Source organism: Tachypleus tridentatus, chromosome 3 (assembly GCF_004210375.1).
Source record: "Tachypleus tridentatus isolate NWPU-2018 chromosome 3, ASM421037v1, whole genome shotgun sequence".
Taxonomy (NCBI): Eukaryota; Metazoa; Arthropoda; class Merostomata; order Xiphosura; family Limulidae; genus Tachypleus; species Tachypleus tridentatus.
Window position 1 is genome coordinate 72,021,848 of NC_134827.1, and position 25,090 is coordinate 72,046,937.

Here is a 25,090-nt window from a genome sequence, read left to right on the forward strand (position 1 = left end):
AATGCTGATGTCATAATCTGGAGTTGTTGTCGTGTTTGTAGGACTTTCTCTCTCCTCTTAGGACCTTTCTTTCTAAGCATCTGGCAATTAGGGAAAGGGATGTATCAATATCTGCAATTATTTTCCCATCTATTTATCACTTTAATCAATTGTAATCTAATAATTTGTTTTGATCTGTCAAGCCTGAAAGTGTTATGTGACCCACTTTACTTCCATTTGTGGTGATTACCTTGACTGTGTTTTCATTGGGATCCTTCAGAGTCCCTTTAATTTCACCATTTCCTTAGAGATAGATTCCCAAATATCCATTTTGCATCTTTTGACCTCTAAAAGTGAAGTATCTTCTGAGTTACATCTCAGCATATTCAGCACATTTGTTTCTTTTGCTGGCCATTTCATTTATCCAGTGGGAGGCTTTTTATGAGCTGTTATTCAGAGTTCCCTCACTACTTTTCCTTCATATTCTTTATGTGCTCAGGCAGCATTTTCTTGGGGTTTTCCTACCCCATGGCCATATTTATCAATATCTGCTGGAATATGAGGAAGAGGGAATAATTTGTACAGTCTTGTCCCTTTATTTTCTGGGTTCCCTTACATTTTATTTTTACTGGATCCCACTTTATGGTGAGTATTGCCCAGACAGGTGTGCTTCTCTCCTTCAAATTCCACACTAGCAGCCTATTTGTTTATTCTTACTACTGGTAAGGTTCTATAGAAATAAGGTGTTCCATAAGACCATCTAAGCACTTTTTCAGATGGTATTATTATATTATTATGGACCTATACTCATGAACTATTATGAGTAAAGCTAAAGGATATTTTTCCTGTCCCTACCGATCATTAAATTCAATGAATTGGGGTCAGTTTGCTTTTAGAAATTTAGGAAACTTTGTTCAACTATTACATTGTTTCCAGAGCACTGTTCCTCAGGACTGTCCAATGTGCATTACTGCCTCATCTCCAGATTCTATTAGTGTACCTAGAAGTAATTTCCACACCCAGTTTTTGATCACTGTAGTAGTGACAGAGACCTTTCCTCAAGAGTGTTAGTGTGTGTTCCTTCACTTTTAGAGAAGAGGGTGAAGTTGAGGGCTCTCCTACTTGGAATCCCTGGATGTTTTTTCTCATGTTAATAGGAGTGACATCAGCCTCTGTGGAAGCTAACTTGCAGTTTTACACAAAGCTATTAAGTTCTCATTGAACACTGCTGGTTTTGTATGTTGTTCATGGAAGAAGGTCTACTATCTTCTCATAATTCTTAACACGGAGTGGTCCAATCCTAGATTCTTCTTTGAGTACAGGTTTCATGTCTTCTCCATAATTCCAGGGACTTTTAACTTAATGTCCTTTTACACTTTATAATAATTTTACTGTTATTTTTTTATTGGTTGTTTGGCTCAGATAACCTAGTTGCCTTGCTTCATAAAAAAAAAGAAATAAAACAACATGAAAATCACTTCCTCTCTTTTTAGTACTATATGAATGATTGGTCTCTATTTTTCTTCACCACATGAAGTATTCTTTGTTATAACCTTCCTGCTCTTTTGGGAGTCATCTTATTTTGGGTTGATGGTTAGGTTGTCCAAATCAGTGATAAACTGCTCCATCATCTTAGTCACTTGTAGTCTCTTTTTCAGTTTGTATGTGACATGGAGCTTTTTTTTTTACTGAGATTCATGTCTCACTCCTTTTCATGCATGAGATGTTTTGTCTCTTTTGAAACCTCTTCTCTCAAGTCCATTTTCTCCTTTCGATGCACTCACATGTATACTCTTTGTGAATTTTGGCCAACTAGGTAAGTGTGGCTAGAGATCTACTGTTTTTTTTGCATGTTTCTATTTTCTCTTTGCTTTTCACTGTTATGGTGGTTTGTTTAAATCCCACATGTCTCAGAGCTTATAATGCTAATATAACTGGGTTGCCATATAGTGGATGCAGCACAGGTTGCTCATTTTATAACTTTGAACTAAACAACAGTCAAACAAACACCAAAATCTTTAAACTGATGTATCTATGCTTGGGTGTGATGGAGTTCTGGACATATGCACCAATTCTTTAGCCTGATTTTCAGAGGTAACACTTTGTATCAACATCCTTGAAATGTTAGCTGTTCAATGATTTTAACATCATCATCTGACTTGTCTTCTGGCCTTCTTGACATATCTCATTCAGACAATTTCATTATAAATTTATATATATACTGTAACCTACCGCATGGCTGGTAATACCGCGAGGGAAATAGTGCTTTGTACCAAAAGTCTATATTTAGTGGGAAATAATGGAAAGTGTTTAAGACTATCTTCTCCCTGCTTATTGTCAACCATTGAGAAAAGTTTATTGAAAGACTTCTTTGGCAGTATACATATATTTTACCTTCCATATCATACTTGTGAGAAAAAAATAACACCAGGTTTGACCTGTCCTCACAATTGACTAGTGCCTGCTGGCTCTAATTGCTTTAACCAATTGCACTATCTACTAATTGAAAACATTTTGCAGAAAATTCTTGTTGAGACAATGCACTTTTCTGGTGTTCTTCACAATATAAATTCTCATTTTCTCTTGTAGTGGAGCAGTACAAGAACCTTTACTTCTCGAGTCACAAACAACTTTAGGCTATTCTAATCCTACTGGTATGAGATTGAGTAGATACACCCTTTAATGGGAAGTAGGGCTAGAGTGTTTGCTTTAAAGTGTAGTACAGATCACCCCCTATATTAGGAACCACACATTTCCTGGTTGTTAAACCATCATGATAGATTTTGTATCCTTCTTTTTATGCAGATCAGAGATGATTTCTCCCTGCATGTGCTTATTGTGGTTAGTATTTCGCTTAAGTATTTCTTAAATGCTGTCAAGCTTGACTTATTGTCCTATTTACACTTCACATTCATGCTTAGCTCACCATCTTAAAAGTAATGCTCATTTAAGCAGTCATTCACACCATCAACCCATGCAACATTAACAACATTTCCACTGTTCACATTTTGCCTTGTCAGGAATAAACCTTTCAAATGCTAATATCCATGAGGTTTACTGTACATGGAGGATAAGTCACTCTTCTAGTTTTAGAGGGCTGTATTCTAATAATGATTAAATATTAGATCAAAGACTGGCACAGTTCACTGGTAATGTGTAAGGGTGGAAGTTTCATTCTAGACTCATGGCATGCATAAGGATCTTTGTGGTAATGATGAGAAATATTAGCTGTATATTTTGTGAAGAGGTGAGTATCTGTTTATAATACATTTTCAGTTAGGGAAAATATTAACACACACTTTTGACATAAAGCAAATTACAAAAGAAAATTTATTTAGTATTGTACCCAAGGAATTGTTTTTCTTTCTCAAGACTTTAGTATACTCAGTTTCATTAGGAAAACTGCCACTGGTTTTTCTTCCTATTTCAGGATAGGAACCTGGATCTTTCCTATTAGAAATTGGGAAGATTCATGCCAGTAATTTTAAAACAGTTAAAACAGAGATTAACAATAATCGAACAATTAAAAAAATGGCATATGTAAATGTTTGAATAAAAAAACGTTTTCTCTTAAACCTTGTATTTTATATTTTTGTGTACTTTCTATCAGTTCTGTCTGTAACACACACATGCATGCACACACAAAAGTTGGTGTACCCATTCAGTACATGGACTTCTGGAGAAAACATAAAGAAGTTGCATTAGAACATCAATATACCTGTCTCACTCTTTTGAATCCTTAAGGTTACATTCCAGGTTTGGTGATATTTGATCTAACAGTTTACCACTTGTAAGCAGTACACAGACTTGTCAAATAGTGGTTTATGTATGCATTATATACTGAAGAGGAGTATGTTATATTGAAACAGTTTTTCATCCTCATCAGAATGGTATTTTGTATTGACTGTAGTTATCACATAACTTGCTGATTCACATATTTAAAATCATTCAAATTTTCTATTTTTCCATTACATCTGTGCTTAAACTATGCAGTAAATATGATTAAAACAGCTAATGGAAAACCAGAGTACAATGACAAAATGATGATAATCTTCAGAACAATGTTATATCACTTGTTTCCTTTCTTCAACTTTTTCAGCAAGATCTACAACTTGCACTGCTAGATGCACAGTGACTAACAGACTATGCAGTTTTAAATTTGTTCCATAGACCAATGAAGAGTGTGAACAAAGTCACATGGATATTGTTTATATTAACCTAAAACAAAAATATATAGAAAATCCAGTGTTTAATAACACAGATTTGGGGGTGCAACTATAATTGTAGTGAAAATGATTTGTATATTGATTTGGAAAGAGGTACAGAACATGAAATAAATAAATGTTAATTAGATTATAATAAAAAAAAAGTTGAAAAATGGAATTAACTAGAGGGGATTAAATATAATGAATAATGAGGCCCATCCTATGTTGAAATTAATTTGTGGCTTAAATTAAGTGAAGCTTCTTTATATCTATAATCCAGAAAATCATTACCTGTAGCAAAAATTTCATTTTTATAAATTACAGTCAGGTGTGAGTCTATCATATTTTTTATAAGGTGATCTGTTAGGGCCTTGGCCCTGTTGTGGAGTTCATTTAAGACTTTTATGTGTCCATGAAATCTGTGCCTGAAATGTTTCTCCACTGTGAACTTCATTACATATTCTTCACATTACTTTACAAATAGCATTTTCATTGTGCATTTCATGCTTATGCATCTTTATAGAAACATTTCTTTTTTTCTGTCAAGCATTACTTGTAGTGAATGCAGAGATATTAATATTTGCTTTAAGGTTTTGCCTGATTTTTGTGTAAGACAGTAAGTAACCTGACATTTGTATTACTGATTGTTAATCTCTCTTAGGTATGTCATAATGTCACTAATGTATGAGATATTCTTAGTTACAAAGTTATGTGAGCCATCTTGTTTATAAGTAGTAAAAGTTCCCTAATTTATTCTTTGAAGCACTTCTTAATAATTCAGAGATAAAATTTTATGAGTAACATCCAAGTTTGAGAATGTTGTAGATATTTCAGTCCTTTATGATTTTGTTTTAGAATCACAGATTTGATTTGTTATGCAATAACTGTTTTCTTCATATTTTATATTTTGTATCTCTTTTAACATCAATATTCAAATGAGTTTTACTGTAATCTTGGGCTGTGCATCCTACCTACTTTGGTGTTTTTAGACATTGATGTTACTATGTATTTTTCTTTAAATGTAATAAGTATTTGCTTTGTTACTTTGTTTTATACACAATGTTGATCTACAGAACATATTTGAAAGTATATAGTCTGTAATGAAATATTGAGTAAATTAAATATAATTTTGTTCAGGAGCTATAGTTGCTCTTTTTGTTACACAACTTAAGTTGGTGAATATGTTCAACTCATACTTTTTTACCACAATTACCCACCAATAGATGATGCTAATATTAGAAATACAAGTTTTATACTTTTTTATTTTTAATGTAACTCTTTAAACTCAGTGAAGGTTCTATGACCTCTTTTTTTTTTCCTCTCATGCTGTAACTGTATTTATTTGTTGTACTTGTTACTCCACAGTTAATAAATATAAAGTTAAAACAAAATTTTTCTACTTAATTGAATGTAAAGTGGAATTATGAAAATTGTAGCACGTTTTTGGTAATATTATGATTCAAAACAGCTAAAAACTAAATATAAAATGTACCTCTGCTTCACCAGACTGTAATTATTGTTTTACATCTATTTTTAGCTATTTCGAAGCTTAGTTATTAATACAGATGTTTGGTTATAAATTACCAAAACTATTGGAAGTTGCTAAGATGTTTCATAAATGTCTAAAGTAATCTTTGCCCCATATTACATATTCAACACTATTTCAACTATATTTTCTAGAAATATTATATTTGGAAAGATCTGAAGATCTATTCTGACCCCTTGTAGAATCTTTTGTTAGAATTCTGAATATAGTAAATGGATTATGTGTACTTATTGGATGCTTTTGTAAAATTAGGGATATAATCCCTTTGTTTTTCAGATGGTAGAAAACAGTCACATCATCTTGTGTGGACAGATTTCTCAGTACAATCAAGATGTTCCTTATCCACCTCCAGTCTCTCCTGAAATTTCAAAGATTTTACAAGAGAGGAATATAACCAGGTAGAAACTCTGTTAATGCTTATTTAACTAAATCTTATGATAAAAGAATTCACAAAGAAATATTTATTCATGTGTTCCACTGATTTTGTGTTTTGCTGCCAGAGAAAGATTCCTTGTACTGAACTATCCAGAGATGTATGAAGAAGCACTAAGACAACTTGTTGAATGGCTAAAAAGTGGGAAACTGAAGGTAAAAACTGAAGTTTTTTCTATTTAAAGATATTTTATACATTGGACAGATTCGTAGGTTTATGATGCTTGTATAAAGTGTTTTGAAGAATAGAGTTGGACTCTTTGTTACTGCTTAGAATTAAGGATGATGGAACCAACACTTCCTAGTTTATGTCTCATTGCCACACGATTGTGCTCTGTACTTAACGCATGTGGATAAAGCTTAAGTGATGATCAAACCCCACTATTCAGACAGAGAATCTCAATAGTTTGCAACTGATGCTATTGACTAGGTGTCTTACCTTGAGCTTTATCAGCTCAAAATTAAAATGACTAGCACAAATATTCTTTTTTGTAGTTTTACATAAATATCCAAAACAAACCAACTATGAAGAATACTTCATCCTTAAAACTATCATATACATCAGTTTTTCTCAACCTGGGCTCTGCAGAATGTTCAGGTTCCACAAAATGCAAGAGTTCTGCATGTTCTAATGCTAAGTATGTACTAGTCACATAATTGCAATCCTTAAACAACATACTTTTCCATTAGTATAACGTGTTTAATAATGACATAACAAGTCACTGCATTATTTCAACTTCGTGAGCATGACTAGTTAAAGACAGGTGCTTGAATCATCAAAACGTTTATTGTTTTAGAGAGCATACTTCTTGTTATGTATGCATTTTCCCAAATAGTTGACTTGGGAAATTTTTTGTGCTTTGCATATATATATATAGGTATATAATTGCATTAAACATACATACTCTGTCTGTAATAATGGATTTAATATTGCAGTAATGTTTTTTTGTAATGAATACCATGAAGAATGTTGTAGATTTACAAAGGTTGGAATGTCTGATAAAGATCTTATGACTGCAAGTTGTGTTAAGATAAAGTAATCAATTTGTGTTTAATTTTATTTATGAGCTGTGCTTATGTGCATTCATGGGATGTGTCTTCTCTGTATTCATGTTAATGCAACCATTTATTATTAGGAAACAAAACTAAAAACATGGATGAGTTTTTGTAAACAAAGTTGGAAATAACTGAACAAATGTGGTGAAATATTTAGGATTTTAAATAACTGTAGAGTTAAAAATTATCTGAAGTTAAGATAGCTAATTTCTTTTAATTCTTGAAGTAGAAAAAAGGGAAACATAAAGAATTCAGTTGTGGAAAAATATTCAAAAAATAATAACCAAATTTATCTAAAGAATAATATTTTTTTTAGATCTTAACAATACCCTTACATATCACTTTACTAATATATGTAACGTGCCTTCACACTGTTTTGGTGTGTTTTCTTAAGTTTTAAAATGCTTTAATGATTCTAAAATTAATAGCTTAGTGCAACAAATTGGAAACAAACCTACTTAATATTCCAGACCTTTCAAGGTCAATATCTCACTTAAGTAGAACCACAGATTGAGACTTACTAAGAATAGCATTTTGGGTTAGAGACAATACAAATCCCAAACCTACTAAGATAAACAGCTTAGGGCCCCACAGATCCCAGACATAAGTTAGCAGGCAGAAAGTTGTGAATGTTATATCAAACTAGTGTTCTTATAGATACCACTATATAGAAGTGTTTGTATTATTTTATCACATAATTTAAAACTTGTGTCTGTCATTGAAGAATATATCCAGTTTTTAGTTATAACATTGTCTTAATGTAAAACCCTGGCTAGTGATATATTTCTTAAATATAATTTTGTTATGATGCAAAAACACAGTCATGTTTTGCTACAATTCTTAATTATGATTTTGTTATATTGTGAAACTGTGTTTCATGCTACAGTTCTTAACTCTTTAAACTATATTTTTTTTTTACATGTTCTGCTGGAATTATTTTCAAGATATCTTAATAATCACCGTACCACAAAAAATATCTTGTCTCTTTATAAAAAGTGGATAATAACATGGTTTGAATTAGGTTTCAGCTAAAGATATATAAATTATGTTGGAGGCTGTTACCATACAATGGGTAAATAGAGAATTTTACCTGAAATTAATTGACTGTATTATAATGTAAAACTATAATTCTATAAAGCTATAATTCTAAGTTGTAACTTTGAAATGATATAAAACTATAACTTATAGTATAAATCCATGTATCCTGTTATAATGTAAATCCACATATCCTGCTATAATTCTAAGTTATAACATTGTTATAATATAAAACTGTGTCTTGTACTACAATTTTAAGTTTAACTTTGTTATAATTCAAATCATTTTGTGCAAAATATTTTGATTATAACTGTTGTATTATAAAGTCATGTCTTGTGCTACATTTCTAAATTATAACTTTATTATAATGTAAAACTGTCTTAGACTACAGTTTTATTATAATCTTGTAGGCCCAGCATGGCCAGGTGGCTAAGGCACTTGACTCGTAATCCCAGGGTCGAGGGTTCAAATCTCCGTCACACCAAACATGCTTGCCCTTTCAGTCGTGGGGGTTTTATAAAGTGATGATCAATCCCACTATTTGTTGATAAAAGAGTAGCCCAAGAGATGGTGGTGGGTGGTGATGAAAACTGCCTTCCCTCTAGTCGTACACTACTAAATTAGGGATGTCTAGTGCAGATAGCCCTCGTGTAGCTTTGTGCAAATTTGAAAACAAACCCTATAATCTTGTAAAAATTTAAAACTGTTTTGTACTACAGTGCTACATTATAACTTTATTGTAATGTAAAAACATGTACTAAGTTTTGTCAGTGTTTTCCCTCAACAGTTTTTCAGTAGGAAAAAAATCAGTAATTGAGGTTATAAAACTAATTTACCAAACATCATACATTGTGTAAGTGGCTGTGGTATTCATACATTAGAATAGGGTTAAAACTGTTGGTTATTAGGTCTATGCACAACAAGCACCATAACTTTGATATTCATATTTCAGTATAATTCCAAAATGTGATTTAATGATATAAATGTTAATGGCATTATAATATTTATTTTAAGAATTCTGCTTGAAATATATGCTCATTTATTATATGAGCTTTTACTTTTGTGGTTTTCTGGTAATTTAATTTAGCACTATATCATTTTTCTTTAGGTGAAAGAAACACTAGAATATGGATTAGAAAATACACCTCATGCTTTTATCTCAATGATGAATGGAGGCAACATTGGTAAACAACTAGTGTGTGTTTCAGATCCATGACCCTCTCCAGCAGCTGTGTTGCCTTGTGGATTTTTCAATACTGCAACATTCATTTATAATCTTTAATTAGCTATTATATGGCCAAAAATCTCTTGGTCATCTATTTGTCATTTTGTTTTTCATGAGATGATTTAATAACATGGACATAACAGGAGTGTAACAGTAATTAACTAATGTATCAAATATTAGAAACAAAATTTTGTGCTTGATTATGACTTGATTATAATAAATGTATCAATTACAGATTTATAAAAACTGAAATTATGGCTTATAGATTTATAATAAAGGATGATAGTATTTGAGTTATGACTGAAGATGGCATCTGTTGTCTGCATAAGAACTTCAACAGTTACTCAATACCCATTTGTTGACTCGTATCTTTTTGATAGTAAGATGTGAGGTAACAAGAGCTTAATTTAATATTTCATTTTCATGTTCAAAACTCCTCGAACAAAAACTGATTACACTTGTTTAAATACATTTTTTTATTAATGCTTGTCTGTTCTAAGAAACCTTTTTATACAATTATTTTTTATGTACAAATTAGTAGAAATTTGGCAAGAACATCTTAATTTTCTATGTTTTAGAAGTTGTATAGGATATAAATGTGTCACTGAATAAAAATACTTATATGTCATCAAATTTAATGTTAAATAGAATGTAGTAAAAATTACAGATTATGTTGAGAATTAAGTAAGAAATGAAATGGACAAGTCAAGAGCTTCAGGATTTAAGAAAGGTGTTAAGTGAGACTGACCATCAAGCATGGAAAGCAAGATTAAAAATATATATAGTCGAGAGCTAAATAAAAAAATATATATAAAGTGATAGTTATTGAACTTTCTTTTAATAAAGGTTAAGATCATTAATGTATAAAACCAAGGAGTTTACAGGTGACTATTCCTCTTTTATCTGTGTGATAGTTTTTTAAAATACAAATTATTTTTCATTTGATTTGAATGTAAACATGAATCTTGGGTTGCATATATCATACTTGTATAACGTTTATTTTTTAAGCTGATTTATCATTCAAAACTTTATTTTTCTCACTATTTAAGATGGTTTCCACTTCATCATTGGCAGTTCACTGTTTTGATAGTTCTCATCACTATCAAAACTGCTCATGTCAGACTTTTATTTTACTATGTTTCTAGTATCATTTATTATTATTTATTTTAGTGATGCTATAGTTTTGTTAGCTATCTATTTCTTTTTTTCTTCAAACTTAGAGTTTTTATATTTATTATTATTCTTGGGACTTGTTGATATGTTTGTTTCTTGTGAGAGGTAAACAACCTAACAAATAGATATGATGGAGTGGATCTATTCTCACATTTTGATCTGTTTTTGTCTTCCTGTTTGTTGAGAAAGCTGTTAAATGCAACATGATTTTTAGGGCAAAATAAAGTATAGCTTGGAATTCTGACATTTCAGTTTTTTTAGGTGTACTTAATTTTAGCGAGGAATGTGCAGTAATTTTTTTTCTTTAATTTTGATCAATTTATTCTTTAGCTCAAGGATTTGATGTTTGTCTTCTCTTAATTCCATGTTATTGCCATTGATTTGAACATTATCATACTGAAATAAAAGCAAAAACATTTATGTATATGGTATTCTGAACAGGTATTTTTATTTAAGTTTAGCATCCATGTATACTGTGTTCACAACAAGGAAATTTTCATGTATATAAAAACAACCCAATATTGATGTTTATTATAACCTACGAGGAGTAGTGAGAAACAGTTTTTAGTGGTCATAGATTAATTTTCCCTCTTGATTATTTATCACTTTACTACTAATGAATTAGATATCTTTCAAATAAAAGGATCTTTTGCCAAACAGTCTCCTATGCTATGTGATTTATTTCTGCATTGATTTTATATTTTGTGTTCTGTTATAGCCCAGATATATGCATTGTTTATTATATTGCATTCTTTTGCTATAAGCTTCAATTATAAGACTGACCTCCTTATTTCCCACAGCTTGAAAATGACTGTTAGGGTTGTGGATTCATCATAGTAGTCTTAGATGCAAAACTGATTTCCTTGTTACCTGCAGTTTGAACATGACTATTAAAGTAGTGTCAAGGGATGGCCCTTTAACAACTGTCCATCATAAGATTAAGATTTCATGAAATGTGGATAAAGGTGTACTGGTACACTGTGGTGATGACTGCTTTATTGATTACATTGCTGGATGGTTCTTTAAAAGCTGTCCATCATACGGGTAAGATCTCAGATATGGATAAAGCTGTACAGGGGCTACACTGGTGATTATTTTATGGTTGTTGATCACAATATTGAATGTTATGCTCTGTCCTTGGAAGACTTTCATCAGAGATGAAAATACTACCCATATGTAGTGGCTCACTTTACCTGTAAATGTAAATCTAAGTGTACATATGTGGATCTCCTCTCGGTTAGATGTTAGTGGTCATACGCTATTTGATATATTCACTTTTAAAACTGAACTCTACTAATTTGGAATATTACTTTTCCTTTTCATTTTGATTTAACACATATATATATTCATTATAAAAAGTAGAATGTCACATTAGAAAAAATTGTGCTGGAGATCAAACACTTCTACGTAAATAATATTTTAAGATAACTTACAGAAACCGACAGATTTATTTGGTGTATCTGGATTTTAAGGAAGCATTTGACAAGGTGCAGCATAAAAGATATCTAAAATACATTATTTCTAGTGGTGTAAGGGATAAGTTAGCTAACTGGATAACAGAGTGGCTGATAAGTAAATAGCAGAGGGTTGTTATAAACTAGGCATAATCAAACTGGATTATTCTAGAAGTATGGTACTTCAGTACTGAGTCTTAAGACCTTAGCTTTTTTTGGTTCATATCTATGATAATCATGAAAGAATGGTAAATCAATTTCTTAAATTTACTGTCGATATTAAAATTTTGGTTATTGCTGGCTGTCAGGAGTTTGTTTCTGCTTTACAAAAGGATTTAGATCAATTGGTGAGTTGGGCAAATAAATATTTTAAGTATAATAAATGCAAGCTAATGCATGTAGGTTATAGTAACTTCAATTATAAGTATAATATGCCATAAAAGAAAGGGATCTTGGTGTAATGATTGATCAGTCTATCTGAGAAGTGTGATGGTGGTGGTGATAAGGCAAATATGATTTTAGGTTGTATCAACAGTAATACTGAATACAAGTCTGAGGAGGTTATAATTTAACTATAGGACACTGTTTAACCCACACTTGATGTACTCCAGCTACAAGAATGGTGCTTTGAATGGAGGGGATGTCAAACGAGTAGAGGTTAAAATCACTCAAATCAGTTTCTTTTAAAACAAAAACATGTCGGAGGAAATATTATTCAGGTGTTCAAAGTTTTTAAAGGAATTGTTAGAGTTAATACATCACCTATTTTATATATTTAACAGTGAGAATATTAGAGCCATGGTTGTAGCGGTATGTTCATTTTATGCAATTTACATCAGTGCCCGAAAAGGGACATTTTCATAAAGGTTGAATTAGCGCTTTTGATTTGGTATAGGATGATTAATTCGGCAATAATTTAATTCCATTTGAACATAAGTTAACTAGTGTTTGAAAATAACTGTGTTACTAAGGAAGTTAGTGCTTCTGATGTGGCAAGCTTAAAGGAGTCGGTGTCAGGATTGGGAGAACAGGTGGAAATGTTAATACAAATGGTGACTGATCTACTAGCGAAAGAACTTAGGGCTCCCTCCTCTCAACTTCAACCAAAAACATTGAGAGGACTTTTTATCTAAAGATCTGTTGGAGATTCATCAGTTTACATTATTGCTGTCAACCAACCACCCCAACCTGCTGAAAAGTGCAGTGGTAAGTTGGATTTTAATATCTTGGAGCTTTTTTAAGTTTAGAAAGATTTTATATGTATCAAGAACATGAGAATAAATTATTGGCTATGTCGACGACTTTCACATGTCAGTCGTCGAATGAGGTATATTGAGCGGCAGCTACAGACTGCCCTCAATTGTTTACTGAAGTGGACTACGGCAAAAGGCTTTAACTTCTCTCTCTCTAAAACCGTTTGCATGCACTTTTGCTGCCAACGGGGGGTATTCAACCTGATCTTGAACTCAGTATCGGTGAAGTTGTGCTGCCTGTGATCCCTGAGACAAAGTTTTTGGGGCTTATCTTTGACCATAAGCTGACCTTTATACCACACAACAAGCAGCTACGGATCAAATGTACAAGAGCACTGAACATCCTCCGGGTCCTCTTTTCCACCACTTGGGGAGCGGATCGACGTTCTATGTTAAAGATATATTGTGCTCTTATTCGATCAAAACTCGACTATGGATCACTGATCACAAAGTTGCACAGTTTTATTCACATAAAGTCTGAATAAAACAACATATGAATAAATATTTACATGTATTTATACTAAAGTTACACAAAAATGTTTAGAAGTGAGTAGTTTTTCGAGATTTGCGACTGTAATGTAAATCACTTTCACGTATCAGTCCCCAAATACAGTCTTCCATCATGTTTTTGTTATACGCTCCTTGGTAGCAGTGTTCAAAGTCCAGTATATCTTGGTGGAAGCGCTCGCCTTGCTCTTTGAGATGCACCGAATGAGCCAGGGGAAGATACGGATACTTATTCCCGTTATGGAGCAGCACAGCTTTGAGGCTTCTGGATGGACTATTAATGAAGAGGCACCACTCTTTTGGATTACAGGCAATTCCAAATGGCATGCACAGATCGGATACATTGTGGCAGAAGCAGAACCCGTCTTGAGAAGTGAAGAACCTTGAAAAATGTTGGTGATGCTTCCTCTTACTTGCGGCTTGCACACTTTCATTTAACAAATCCCACTCCTTGAGCCTAGATGTCAAAAGCTCGGTATTCGTCTTTGTTAGACTAAGATCTCTGATAAAGTCACTGAGGTCTTTTTGGTTGGGTAGTATGGGTTTCTCTCACCAGCTGCACCTCTGAAATTGTTATCTAGAACTTCAACGTCAATCTTCTCTTCTGATTTACTGCTCTCTTCCGAAGATGGCTGCTTTCTCTCTGGTGGAGTGGGTGCAGGGAGCTCAGGGCAGTGTGGCACTGGGGCGATGAATAATGGAAAGTCCGAATACATAATAGCAGATGCATCCTTACCAGCCCAACGTTTGGAAGGGTCCACCATGCAGAAGTAGCAATTTCTTGAATAGTCAGTGGGTTCACGCCAAATTATTGGAATAGCAAACTTCATAGCTCTCTTTTCCCCTCTGTACCATCCTGCAAAAGAGCAAAATAAAATTGTTATTATGAAGAATGCATTTATTTCATCCACAACTAATGTGTAAGAGATTCATGCAAAATATTTTATATGTGATATTTTTCTATACTATTGGAAATTTATAAAAAAGATATATTTAAATTTTAAAAGGCCTAAAATTTGTACAATATAAAATCTTACTATTCAAGCAAACAAAAATTGCCCGTCTTACCTTCTAGGGTTTTTTTGTTGTTTTTTCTGCAGTGCTCGCAAGTAAAATGAGGTGCCCAGGGTTTGTCTTAATTCCCGACAGGCAGGCCGAAATATGCCTTGTAGGCTTCACACATTTTAGCAGATGCTGTCACAGAATACTTTTTTGCTCTTGTCTTGATAAATTGGCCACATACATAGTAGAATGCATCTGGAGAATGCTTGCAGCTTCTTGATGCTATCTCTGATAAAATCAGATAGGTCTATGTGTTCACTTAGGCAGCTGAAGTGGTGACTGGAATACTGTATACATATTACTATGGAAGGTTTTAGAAAATTCTAAAAGGTTCTCGAAAATTCTCGTAAATTATACAACATTCTCAAAAATTCTTGTAAGTTATACAACATTCTAGAAAGTTCTTGAAAAAATATCAGCTACTTAGCACTGAATCTACCTGGAATGTTTTTAAAAATGGGTAAATTTGAAAATTTCATTACCCACGTCACAAAAGCAAAGTTTGAAAAGAAAAATATGTCTTTTCCATTTACTTTAGGCCTAAGCAATTGGGAAATAACACTTTCTGCCCAGGAACAAGAAAAAGTAAAAGTTTTGTTACATAGTGTTATTGAAACTATACTGCATGGATATTGTTAGATGACGTGATGAAAGAACCTATAACGATGTGACGAGACTCCATAATTGTTTGACTACAGCATTCTCAACCCCCTCTATATAACACTGGAAGTTTGTTTTTTTTTTGGAATTTCGCACAAAGCTACTCGAGGGCTATCTGTACTAGCCGTCCCTAATTTAGCAGTGTGAGACTAGAGGGAAGACAGCTAGTCATCACCACCCACCGTCAACTCTTGGGCTACCCTTTTACCAACGAATAGTGAGATTGACCGTAACAGTATACACCCCCACGGCTGGGAGGGCGAGCATGTTTGGCGCGACAGGGATGCGAACCCGCGACCCTCAGATTACGAGTCGCACGTCTTACGCGCTCGGCCATGCCAGGCCAGAACACTGGAAGTAACAGCGCTCATTGCCTGTCAAATGCATACTTACTTGTATGTTTTCCCAGGAAATGTGTAGATCTTCAGTGCTATCTCATCGCTCATCTGCTTCTAAAGGATGTAGTTGAACTATAAGCTTGGAAAACAAATAAATAAATAAACATTTTAGAATTCAAAGATTTAAGAGCAAAAGTATCACCGCTAATTGAAAATTTCTAACTAACAAATAACTTAACTGTTTTTGGCGGATGTGAGAAGGCCAAGTTCAATGTTTGAACTGTATTTGAAGTATAATTTCACGAATGTTATGTTTTTCTTTACAGGTACCATCACAATGCATCTTTCTTGTTGATATACTCTGTTATTTGATTTACTTACCTGGCATTAGGACCCCAGTTGCACGACGGCATGTTTACGGACTTACAACGCTATAAACCATGTTTCGATACCCGTGGTGGTCAGAGTACAGATAACTCATTGTGTAGCTTTGTACGTAACTTCAAACAAAACAAAAACAAATTGACATCGGGATTCAGTTGCATACCACATGTCTCGAGGACGGTATTCAGGTAAGTATAAAAGTAATAAGAAGGAAAAGATAAGCAAACAGAGGGATAAATCTAAAAAAGGACAAGAAGACTTAGAGTAAAAATTGAATTATTGGTCAAAAGTAGCAGTAAAGTTGAGAGAGAACGAAATAAAAATTATATTCATTCACTCGTTATATTTTCTTCTGTCAAGTTTATTTTCGATGTAATCAACACATATATCTAATTTAATTAAAACTGTCATCTCCCTAAAATATACTAAAGAAATTAAGAGGGATGTCTAATTCGACCAATGACTGTTACCTGTCTGAGTTAATACCAAATGAAACCAGGAGATATGTTTAATTTGACCGATGACAGATATCAGGTTGGATTAAAACCAAATGAAACCAGGAGAATGGTCTAATTTAACTGATCACTATTATAAGTTTGGCCTAACACCAAACGAAGCCAAGAATTATCTTTAGTTCGGCCCATGACCGTTGTCTGTCTGGCTTAACACCAAATACAACAAATGACAAAATAGAAATAAACTGATGACTCTTACCTGTCCGAGTTTCTCTGCAGAGATCATTTCTAAATAATCCGTATAGCGATCTCCACATCAAATCGTAGGTGTTTATTGATAAAAATGTTTCTTTACTTTCGTGATAAGTCTTCAAGCAATTAAAAGATAAAGAAAATATTTCCTTCCGAATTTAAGATTTATTAGGAAATTTTATTTTTCGTGTTGTTTCTACTCAAGATCATTGAACACAATGGGTTGTTCATTAACTGTAAGGTATGTTCTAATAATCTCACTATTTTTGATACCTTGATATTTAAAGTGCATTTTGGAGTAAATATTTCCTTAAAATGCCCAACGTTTTGTAAATCAGTATTATCTTTACTGTAAATATGGCTCCTCAACATTCGTTAGTAGAAGTTATTATGGGCTATGTTATGGGTAATGTTGAATATAAACAGCTAAATTTGATAGCATTTATACTTCTCAATATAATTTAACTTAATTGGTTATGCGAAGTGATGTGTATTATTATAAGATATAACATTTGTCAATTATAAGAATGAATTAGAAAAAAAACAACTCAACCTTTAAGAGGTAGAATATTATTTATTAGGATCAGGTCTTGGTTTAACTAAGACGTGTTATAAAAATTACAATCAGTCCTGTTATTCCACATATATAAACTGACAAGATCATTTTGATTTTTCTGATCAGGAGATCACGGTTAGGAACGGCCATATATGAATCCTGCCTTTCTTGTTTTCGTTATTGAGTATTTAACGATGTATACTTTATTTTTATTACATATCGTTTAACTCGTTTGTGGTTCATACGTATTTTACTATTCATTTTTTATTTTTATAACATTTACTGTTACTGTCCGCTTAATTGAGCTGATCTATTATTTTCATGTTATTTAATCTTTAATGCTTTCCTCTTCGTTTAACTTATTATGAATGAGCTCTTTATCTAAACAATTTATTTTTATTGTCATAATTACTAGTCTCATCACTATACAACTTATATTCATTAAGAAAATTTATAACTCTTTATTACGTCATTTAAGGTTCTAAATTTCTGTATTCTGACAGAAGTTTTCTTTGTGTACTTCTAAAGTGAATGAACCAACTTCTAACTTTCTTTATATGTAGTACACTAAATTTGTTTAGTGTATAACAAAGTTTCTCTGCTTCTAAGTTCAATAAGCCAACTTGTCTTTTCTGTTCATAAACTACAATAAAAACATTGTTTAGTCTGTGGTACTTTTTAATTATAAATTAAGTAAACCAGCTTCAAACTAAATATCAATTTAATTTTCCGGTTACTAATATGAAAAACATTGTTCATTTTGCTACATTGTAAAGTCTTTAAGAATGAGATAATTAATTTTTAATTACCTGTTTTAAGTTTTTTCTTCGTTTAACTATAATTATTATACACTCTGTTTATGAAATTCATACTGATATCAACTTGTCTTATTAGTATTTTCATCTGTATGTAACTTGTGAGTACTGTCATATATGTTATTAGTAGTGTTATCTGTATCAACCATTTATTAATAGGCCTGGCATGGCCAAACGTGTTAAGGCGTGCGACTCGTAATCTGAGGGTCGCGGGTTTGCATCCCCGTCGCGCCAAACATGCTCGCCCTTTCAGCCGTGGGGGCGTTATAATGTGACGGTCAATCCCACTATTCGTTGGTAAAAGAGTAGCCCAAGAGTTGGTGGTGGGTGGTGATGACTAGCTGCCTTTCCTCTAGTCTTACACTGCTAAATTAGGGACGGCTAGCACAGATAGCCCTTGAGTAGCTTTGTGTGAAATTCAAAACACAAAACAAACCATTTATTAATGTCATTTGTATCTAGCTCATTGTCATTGTCACATGTATCAAAATCACTGGTAGTTTCATCAGAAACTATCTCATTAGTATTGTCACTCATACCTATCTCATTCGTACTATTACTATATCTAACTTATTAGTAGTTTCATTTGTATCTAACTTGTTAATGGTTTCGCCTTTATATAACTTGCGATTAATTTCATTTGTATCCAGATTATTTGTAGTGTCACCTGTATCTCGATCATTAATGGTTTCATTTGTATCGAGCTAGTTTATGGTGCCACCTACACCTATCACTTTAGTACTGTCATCTTTATCTCGGTTGTTATTAGTGTCGTCTGTATGTAATTCTAATGTAGTTTAGTCTGTATCTAGCTCAATATTAGTTATTTGTTTCTAGATCATTAATAGCCGAATGTAGCACATTAATGGTTTCATTAGTACGCTACCTAGATAGTAATTTAATATGCATGTAGCTCCTTAGTACTGCGAGTTTTATCTCGTTTGTTATCAGTATCATCTCTCTCAAGTTCATTAACAGTTTCAGTTGTATCTACCTGATTAGTAGTTTAATTTGTGTGTAGCTCGTTAGCAATTTCATCTGTATCTAATTCATTAGATCTATTGTCTGTATCTAGCACATTATTTTACTCTGTATGTAGCTCGTTAATATTTTCATGTGTATTTAGCTCATTAGTAGAGTCACCTGTATCTGCTTCAAAAGTAAACAATTTTGTATCTATCTCTTAACTAGTGTAGAGGACGACGTTTCGAAAGTCTTCCGTCTTTCGTAATCAGGTGAGTGTGTGTCCAATGCCTTGGTAGGTATTTAGGTTAAATTGTTAAGAAAAGCCTGAAGATGACCTAGGAAGGTCGAAACGTTGATCTCTCCTTATCAGTAAAAGTGTTAATACTCATACCAGCCGTTCTGAGATACATTTTTATTTCAAGTGGATTTCTCATCATCAAGAATGTACAGAAACTTGTGGTGTGTAATTGTTTCACTAGATGAGTAGGTGTTCGTCTTGGATGTTATTATTTTGGTGGGCGTTTGTTTCATGATTTCGCGTTGACATGGGAAGTATATCTACGAGGATTTAGGGTAGGAGAGAAAATTGGAAAAAATAATAATTATAATTTATTAGTGATTATTAACCCTAACTATGTCTGATTCAGCTTGTAAGTGTGGGGATGAGTGGTTTGCAAATTTCGTCTGTGTGGTTGTTCGTGTTGTCGTAGGTCTATTTTCTTTTTTTTTCTTTACGTGTGCGCGGTAAAAAATACCATAAGTTTTTGTCTTTGTGTAGTAGCGAAACTTCGATCGGCATGATTATGGGTCATCCGCCCGTACTCTACCCGACCACGATTGCTAAGAATCGTAATCTCTGCGGACACATTATCTTCAGTGGTAATTGGGGAAGTAATCATCTAGTGTTTACAGCATTTCGGTGGTAGGCGATATGTGGCAACGTTAGCGTCGTTTGCAGTCGCCCATCGTTGTTAAATAAAGGTAACTTCACCCTTAATGGGAAAAAAATTACAATGGAGCCGGCTGGACAGAATATTAAATGGTTAACTATCAGATCGGCACATTGTGAACTGCCCCATGACTCGATAGTGTCTGAGCTTCAAAAATATGAGGTTGTAATTAAAATTGAGCACGAATGTGTATGTATGTAAATCGAGGGATGTGTCTGAATGTGAAAAACTCAGTCCCAAACTTTTGAAGACTAAGGGGTTTACGTTATCCAGGCATGAAACGAACGTGTCGTCGTTGTGCCCTTGAAGGCCACCTGTCGAGTCACTGTGCCAAAAATGTTTAGTTTTGGACACCAAAATGAAAACTGCGAAGTAAAATGTCTCGTATGTAGTGGCGATCAGACGTCATTTCTTTGCTTGATTCATGTGACGTCTATGCAAGTAAGGTCGCGGGAAAAATACAAGAACAAGCCCAAGGAAAAGCGGGACGTCCAGTCCTCGTCGCGATAGTCCTCTGTGCTGGCAGGGAAAGGAGCTCGGGCCTCTTTGCTGGCCATGGAGAGGGATGGGGCATCTAAGGGGGCTCAGGCCCTCGTGTCAAGCGAGGCCCTTCTTGTCGATTGAGGTGGATGTTCGGGCCCTTGAGGGGACCCAGAACCCCTCGTGAGTTCAGGATGCGTGAACACCTCTGTGGTTAGTGGAGGGACTCTACACCCCTGTTTGTGATGAGCTGCTCTCTCCATCCTTCGTTTGGGGAGTTTGTCCCCCACTAATATATAGAGAACTTCCCCATTATTCTGAGCGTGCCAGGATCACTGTAGGAAGGAAAGAAGCCTGAACCCAAGCACTCTCTCAATCTCTTATACTGAAGTCTTGGGGATAGTAAAGTCCTGCAGTGGTTATTCCTCCTGGATAACCAGCCTGAAGAATCATCATCTGAGCCAGGCATCCTGAAGAGGGTGCATGACCCTTCACTAAAAAGCAGACAACCAAAGCAACAGCAGAAGTAACTGGTCTCTCCTGAAAGGTTGATGGGATTTTCCTGCCTCACTCTTAACATCCAAGGGATGCGTAGCTGTGCTAAACAGTTCTATGTGTTCTCCCTCTTCAACTGCTTTCAGGTTAAGGCAATTTTCCTGTCTGTACCTTCTGACTGTGGCAGGCAGGCATGCAGCATTCGCAAGCCTCCCATCTCGTCCTGCGAGGCAAGAAGGATACCTTGTAAGCCCTGCTTCAAGACAGACTGGTGGATCAGTGGATACTTTTCAACATAGAAAGGCTCAAGAAAGGCATAGACTTAGAATATGCCATTCTTCCTCTGGATAACCTGCAGTGCACTTTCCTGTGGAGCTGTAAGACTGAGGCCGTCTCTTGTTTGTCTTTAATTTTGGGAATCCCATGTGCCCAGACCAAGTGTCTTTCCATCTTCCTCTCTACAACCATCTGCTGCCTGTCTTGGAAGATCATCACTGTAGTCAACTTGCTCATTTCTTGATAAGCACGGGACTCAGGCACTTCAGTGTTTCATTTAGCCTGAGTAAACCAATGTGTTTCGGTCCTCCCTACTGGTACGCTGACGCTGTTGCAGCAAATAAACACTGTCACACCATTTTCTCTCTTCCGGCTGCTGGCCTCAGAAGGTACTCGTAGGATAGAGCAACACCACTCTGCTCTTTCGTGGGAAGTTATTTGGGGCTGGGTATTGATGCGCCATGTTAATAGTTACCTTCAGGCTTTCAACTGACACGTCGTTCATTACATACTGCCGGTCAGAGAACATTTGTACCCACTTACATTTGTTACCGGGTCGTGTCCTTCAAGTCACGCTTGTGTGAAGTACGTTCTACACGTGTTGGTCCTCTGCCCGATGGCGAGTGAGATATGGAAAAAGGTGGCTCGCCTATTCCGTGTTCCCTCGATCTCGGCTATGGTCATACTGTATCACGTGCTGGTCCAAGTTCCCAGTCATCTGGCCTTGACGTTCCATTACACTCTAACGGTGTTTAAACACGTCATGCGGCTGACTTGTAATCAATTTGTTTTTGAGCGAGCTCCAGTGGCGGACTTTAACATATTGGCTAAGGCCAGGTACAAACTGTTACTTCGTCTTAAGACAGACTATCAGTTGCTGAGTAACCCTATTTTTGTAATTATTTTGTATTCTCTAATTCTATTATCTTTTGCAATAATGTTTTCTCATTTTTAATTACCTTTTTGTATTTTGATTTTAAGTAAAATTATTTCTGTATATGTACTTTTTGTAAATTATTTTCTGCATATCTTTGTACATTGATTTTTTGTACATATGTAAAATGATGATTTATGCTTTCTGTTTTTTGTACGTACTTATCTGGTCATTGTTTTGGATCATATTGTACAGGTTTTGCTGGTTGTTGTTTTTTTCCTGTTGTAAATAAATTCAAAATGATGTATAGCTGTAATTGTATATTTTAACTTTATAAAGTAAATTAAAGTGCATTTTTAAAAATTGGACTTTTGTATCTATTTCATAAAAATTAGGCAAAAGAATGGTCATAGAATAAATATAATGCATTAGGCATAGGTGTTGTTTTATGATTAATTAGAGTTCAGTTTTATTACGTGTATGAGGCACCAAGTCTAAGCCTCTAAAAGTGTTCATTTATGATGACTAGAAACCCACTTGAAGTTTGTTTGTTTTGTTGAATTTTGTGCAAAGCTACTCGAGGGCTATCTGCGCTAGCCGTCCCGAATTTAGTAATGTAAGACTAGAGGGAAGGCAGCTAGCCGTCATTATCAACTCTTGGGATACTTTTTTACCAAAGAATAGTGGGATTGACCGTCACATTATAACGATCCACGGCTGAAAAGATGAGCATATTTGGTGTGATGGGGATTAGAACCCGCGACCCTTATATCCCACTTGAAGTAAAAATGTATTCTAAAGTCTTTAATACCCATACCAACCTTCTTTAAACACCTAAATTGTAGTTGTGTACAAATTAAGTGTGAGTAAATTATCGATAATTAATCAATGGCCAACATAAATCTGCACCAGATAGTATCACAAGAATATGTAGTTGATAGATCTTTAAGCAAAAATAACACTTCTATTTCCTTGCAACACTTTGCAAAGCTGATAGGTGCAAGGTCCTGTATCGGGGAGAGTTTTCAACAATGAAAAGATATATCTATTGACCAGTGGAACACACTTCTATATGTTAATTATTTGCTGTTACTCGTTTCCTTGTTAGACCAGATTGGACTAGGAACAACAGTTTCAAGAAGCAAGTTACTTGTATTGCCTGTTTTACAATCTTTTGTACAAATATACCATAAATTGTACTGTATATTTATTTTCTAGCCATGTGACTATTAGGTTGTTTTTATTTTCTGCTCCTGGCGTGATACTTTTATTCTTGAAGGCCGATCAAAGAATATTCGCACGCTCACCGAATACCAGGAAATCATGGATATGTCTAGAGAGCATGTTTGTTTAGTTCTTCACATACTTGACCTTTTAGAAAGTCTCGAAGTTTTATGCAGTAGTCTTTAGTTGTTTTCTGTAACAAAACGCCAAACAAAGAAACAAGTGCGTTACAATTTGGTTGTAAACATAAAGAAAAATTCTTTGAAGCAATTAAGAAAAAAACGGATATTTATAAAAGTGAAAAAAAATAGGTAGGTATATTACTGAGTAAGGCAGAAAATATGCTTCTTAAAACATTAGACCAATCCCACATCTACCCAATTTTAGTTTATGACCATTTACATGGCTTACAAGAAAGTAATGAATCAAATTAAGATTGTAAAGTTCACCCAACCTAAGGAAGAAGAACCCAAGAACGACAATGGATTTAGGGCTAACCGACCAAAGCTGCCCAAATCTGATGAACGGAATGTTTAAGTGGATGCTTTCTTGGAAAGATATGAAAGATTTGACAATGTCAAAACTGGTACAAAAGTGCCTGGGCAGTCTGTCTCAGCCCACATCTCACAGTAAAAGGCTTACAAATATATGCAATTATAACGTCTAAAGATGCCACGAACTATAACAAACTAAAAGTGACCTCACTGAAACAATATCAACTTATCAAAGGTTTTCGTCGGAAGTTTAGAAAAGTCAAATCTGACACCGAAAAAACTAAACCCGTCTGTAGGAGACAATTATTTAAATTTCGAGATACAACTGTGATAACCCATGGAATAATGTAAGTGAATGTATCGCAGACTGTGCAGTAAGAAACAAAGTAGAGTAAAATAGCTCATCTTGTCAAATATATTTTAAAGTAATTGAATCAGCCTTTGTGGACAAGCAAAGCGGATTATTTAGCTTTTTTAGAAACAATTGTGATGTCATGTCATGTAAAGAATTTTTGTAGATACGTTTGACTTGTTTAGGATATTTTAAAGAAGGCGGATTGTGTACTGTCTGTTTATTGTTCGACGTTATTACCAATTACATCCACTGTAAAGGAACCTCAGCCTACTCATATTTAAAACTGCAATATCGTTTCTTTTTATTATGGTTCGTCCAAATCCGTGATGACGAAAAAACCCACTTGTAGAGAAAAATATATATTTAAAAACGGCTGGTATGAATTGAGAAAATTCTATGTAGAGAAGCGAACAACGTTTTGACCTTCGGTCACCGTCAGGTTCACAAAGAAAGAAAGAGATAACTGACCGATAGCTGACCACATGTTTGAAGGGGGTTGTGCAATTGAGTGTAAGAATGTAGAGGGCGTGCTTAGATTGATTATATTTATTAAAATATGGTATGAAGGTGTTCCTTTATATTGGTTTAT

At 34.2% G+C, this 25,090-nt stretch overlaps 1 protein-coding gene across 4 annotated transcripts in view; it reads left to right on the forward strand.

The window, feature by feature from the left end:
- LOC143247144 (prostaglandin reductase 2-like) overlaps nt 1-11,310 on the forward strand; it is a 29,663-nt gene extending 18,353 nt beyond the window's left edge. For all 4 annotated transcript variants that reach the window (XM_076494752.1, XM_076494749.1, XM_076494751.1 and 1 more), the window contains 3 exons: nt 6,007-6,128; nt 6,231-6,318; nt 9,362-11,310. In XM_076494752.1, the coding sequence (XP_076350867.1) occupies nt 6,007-6,128; nt 6,231-6,318; nt 9,362-9,469 (318 nt within the window). In that variant the 3' untranslated portion in view covers nt 9,470-11,310. The remainder of the gene's footprint in view (nt 1-6,006; nt 6,129-6,230; nt 6,319-9,361) is intronic.
- Nucleotides 11,311-25,090: the final 13,780 nt, after the last annotated feature.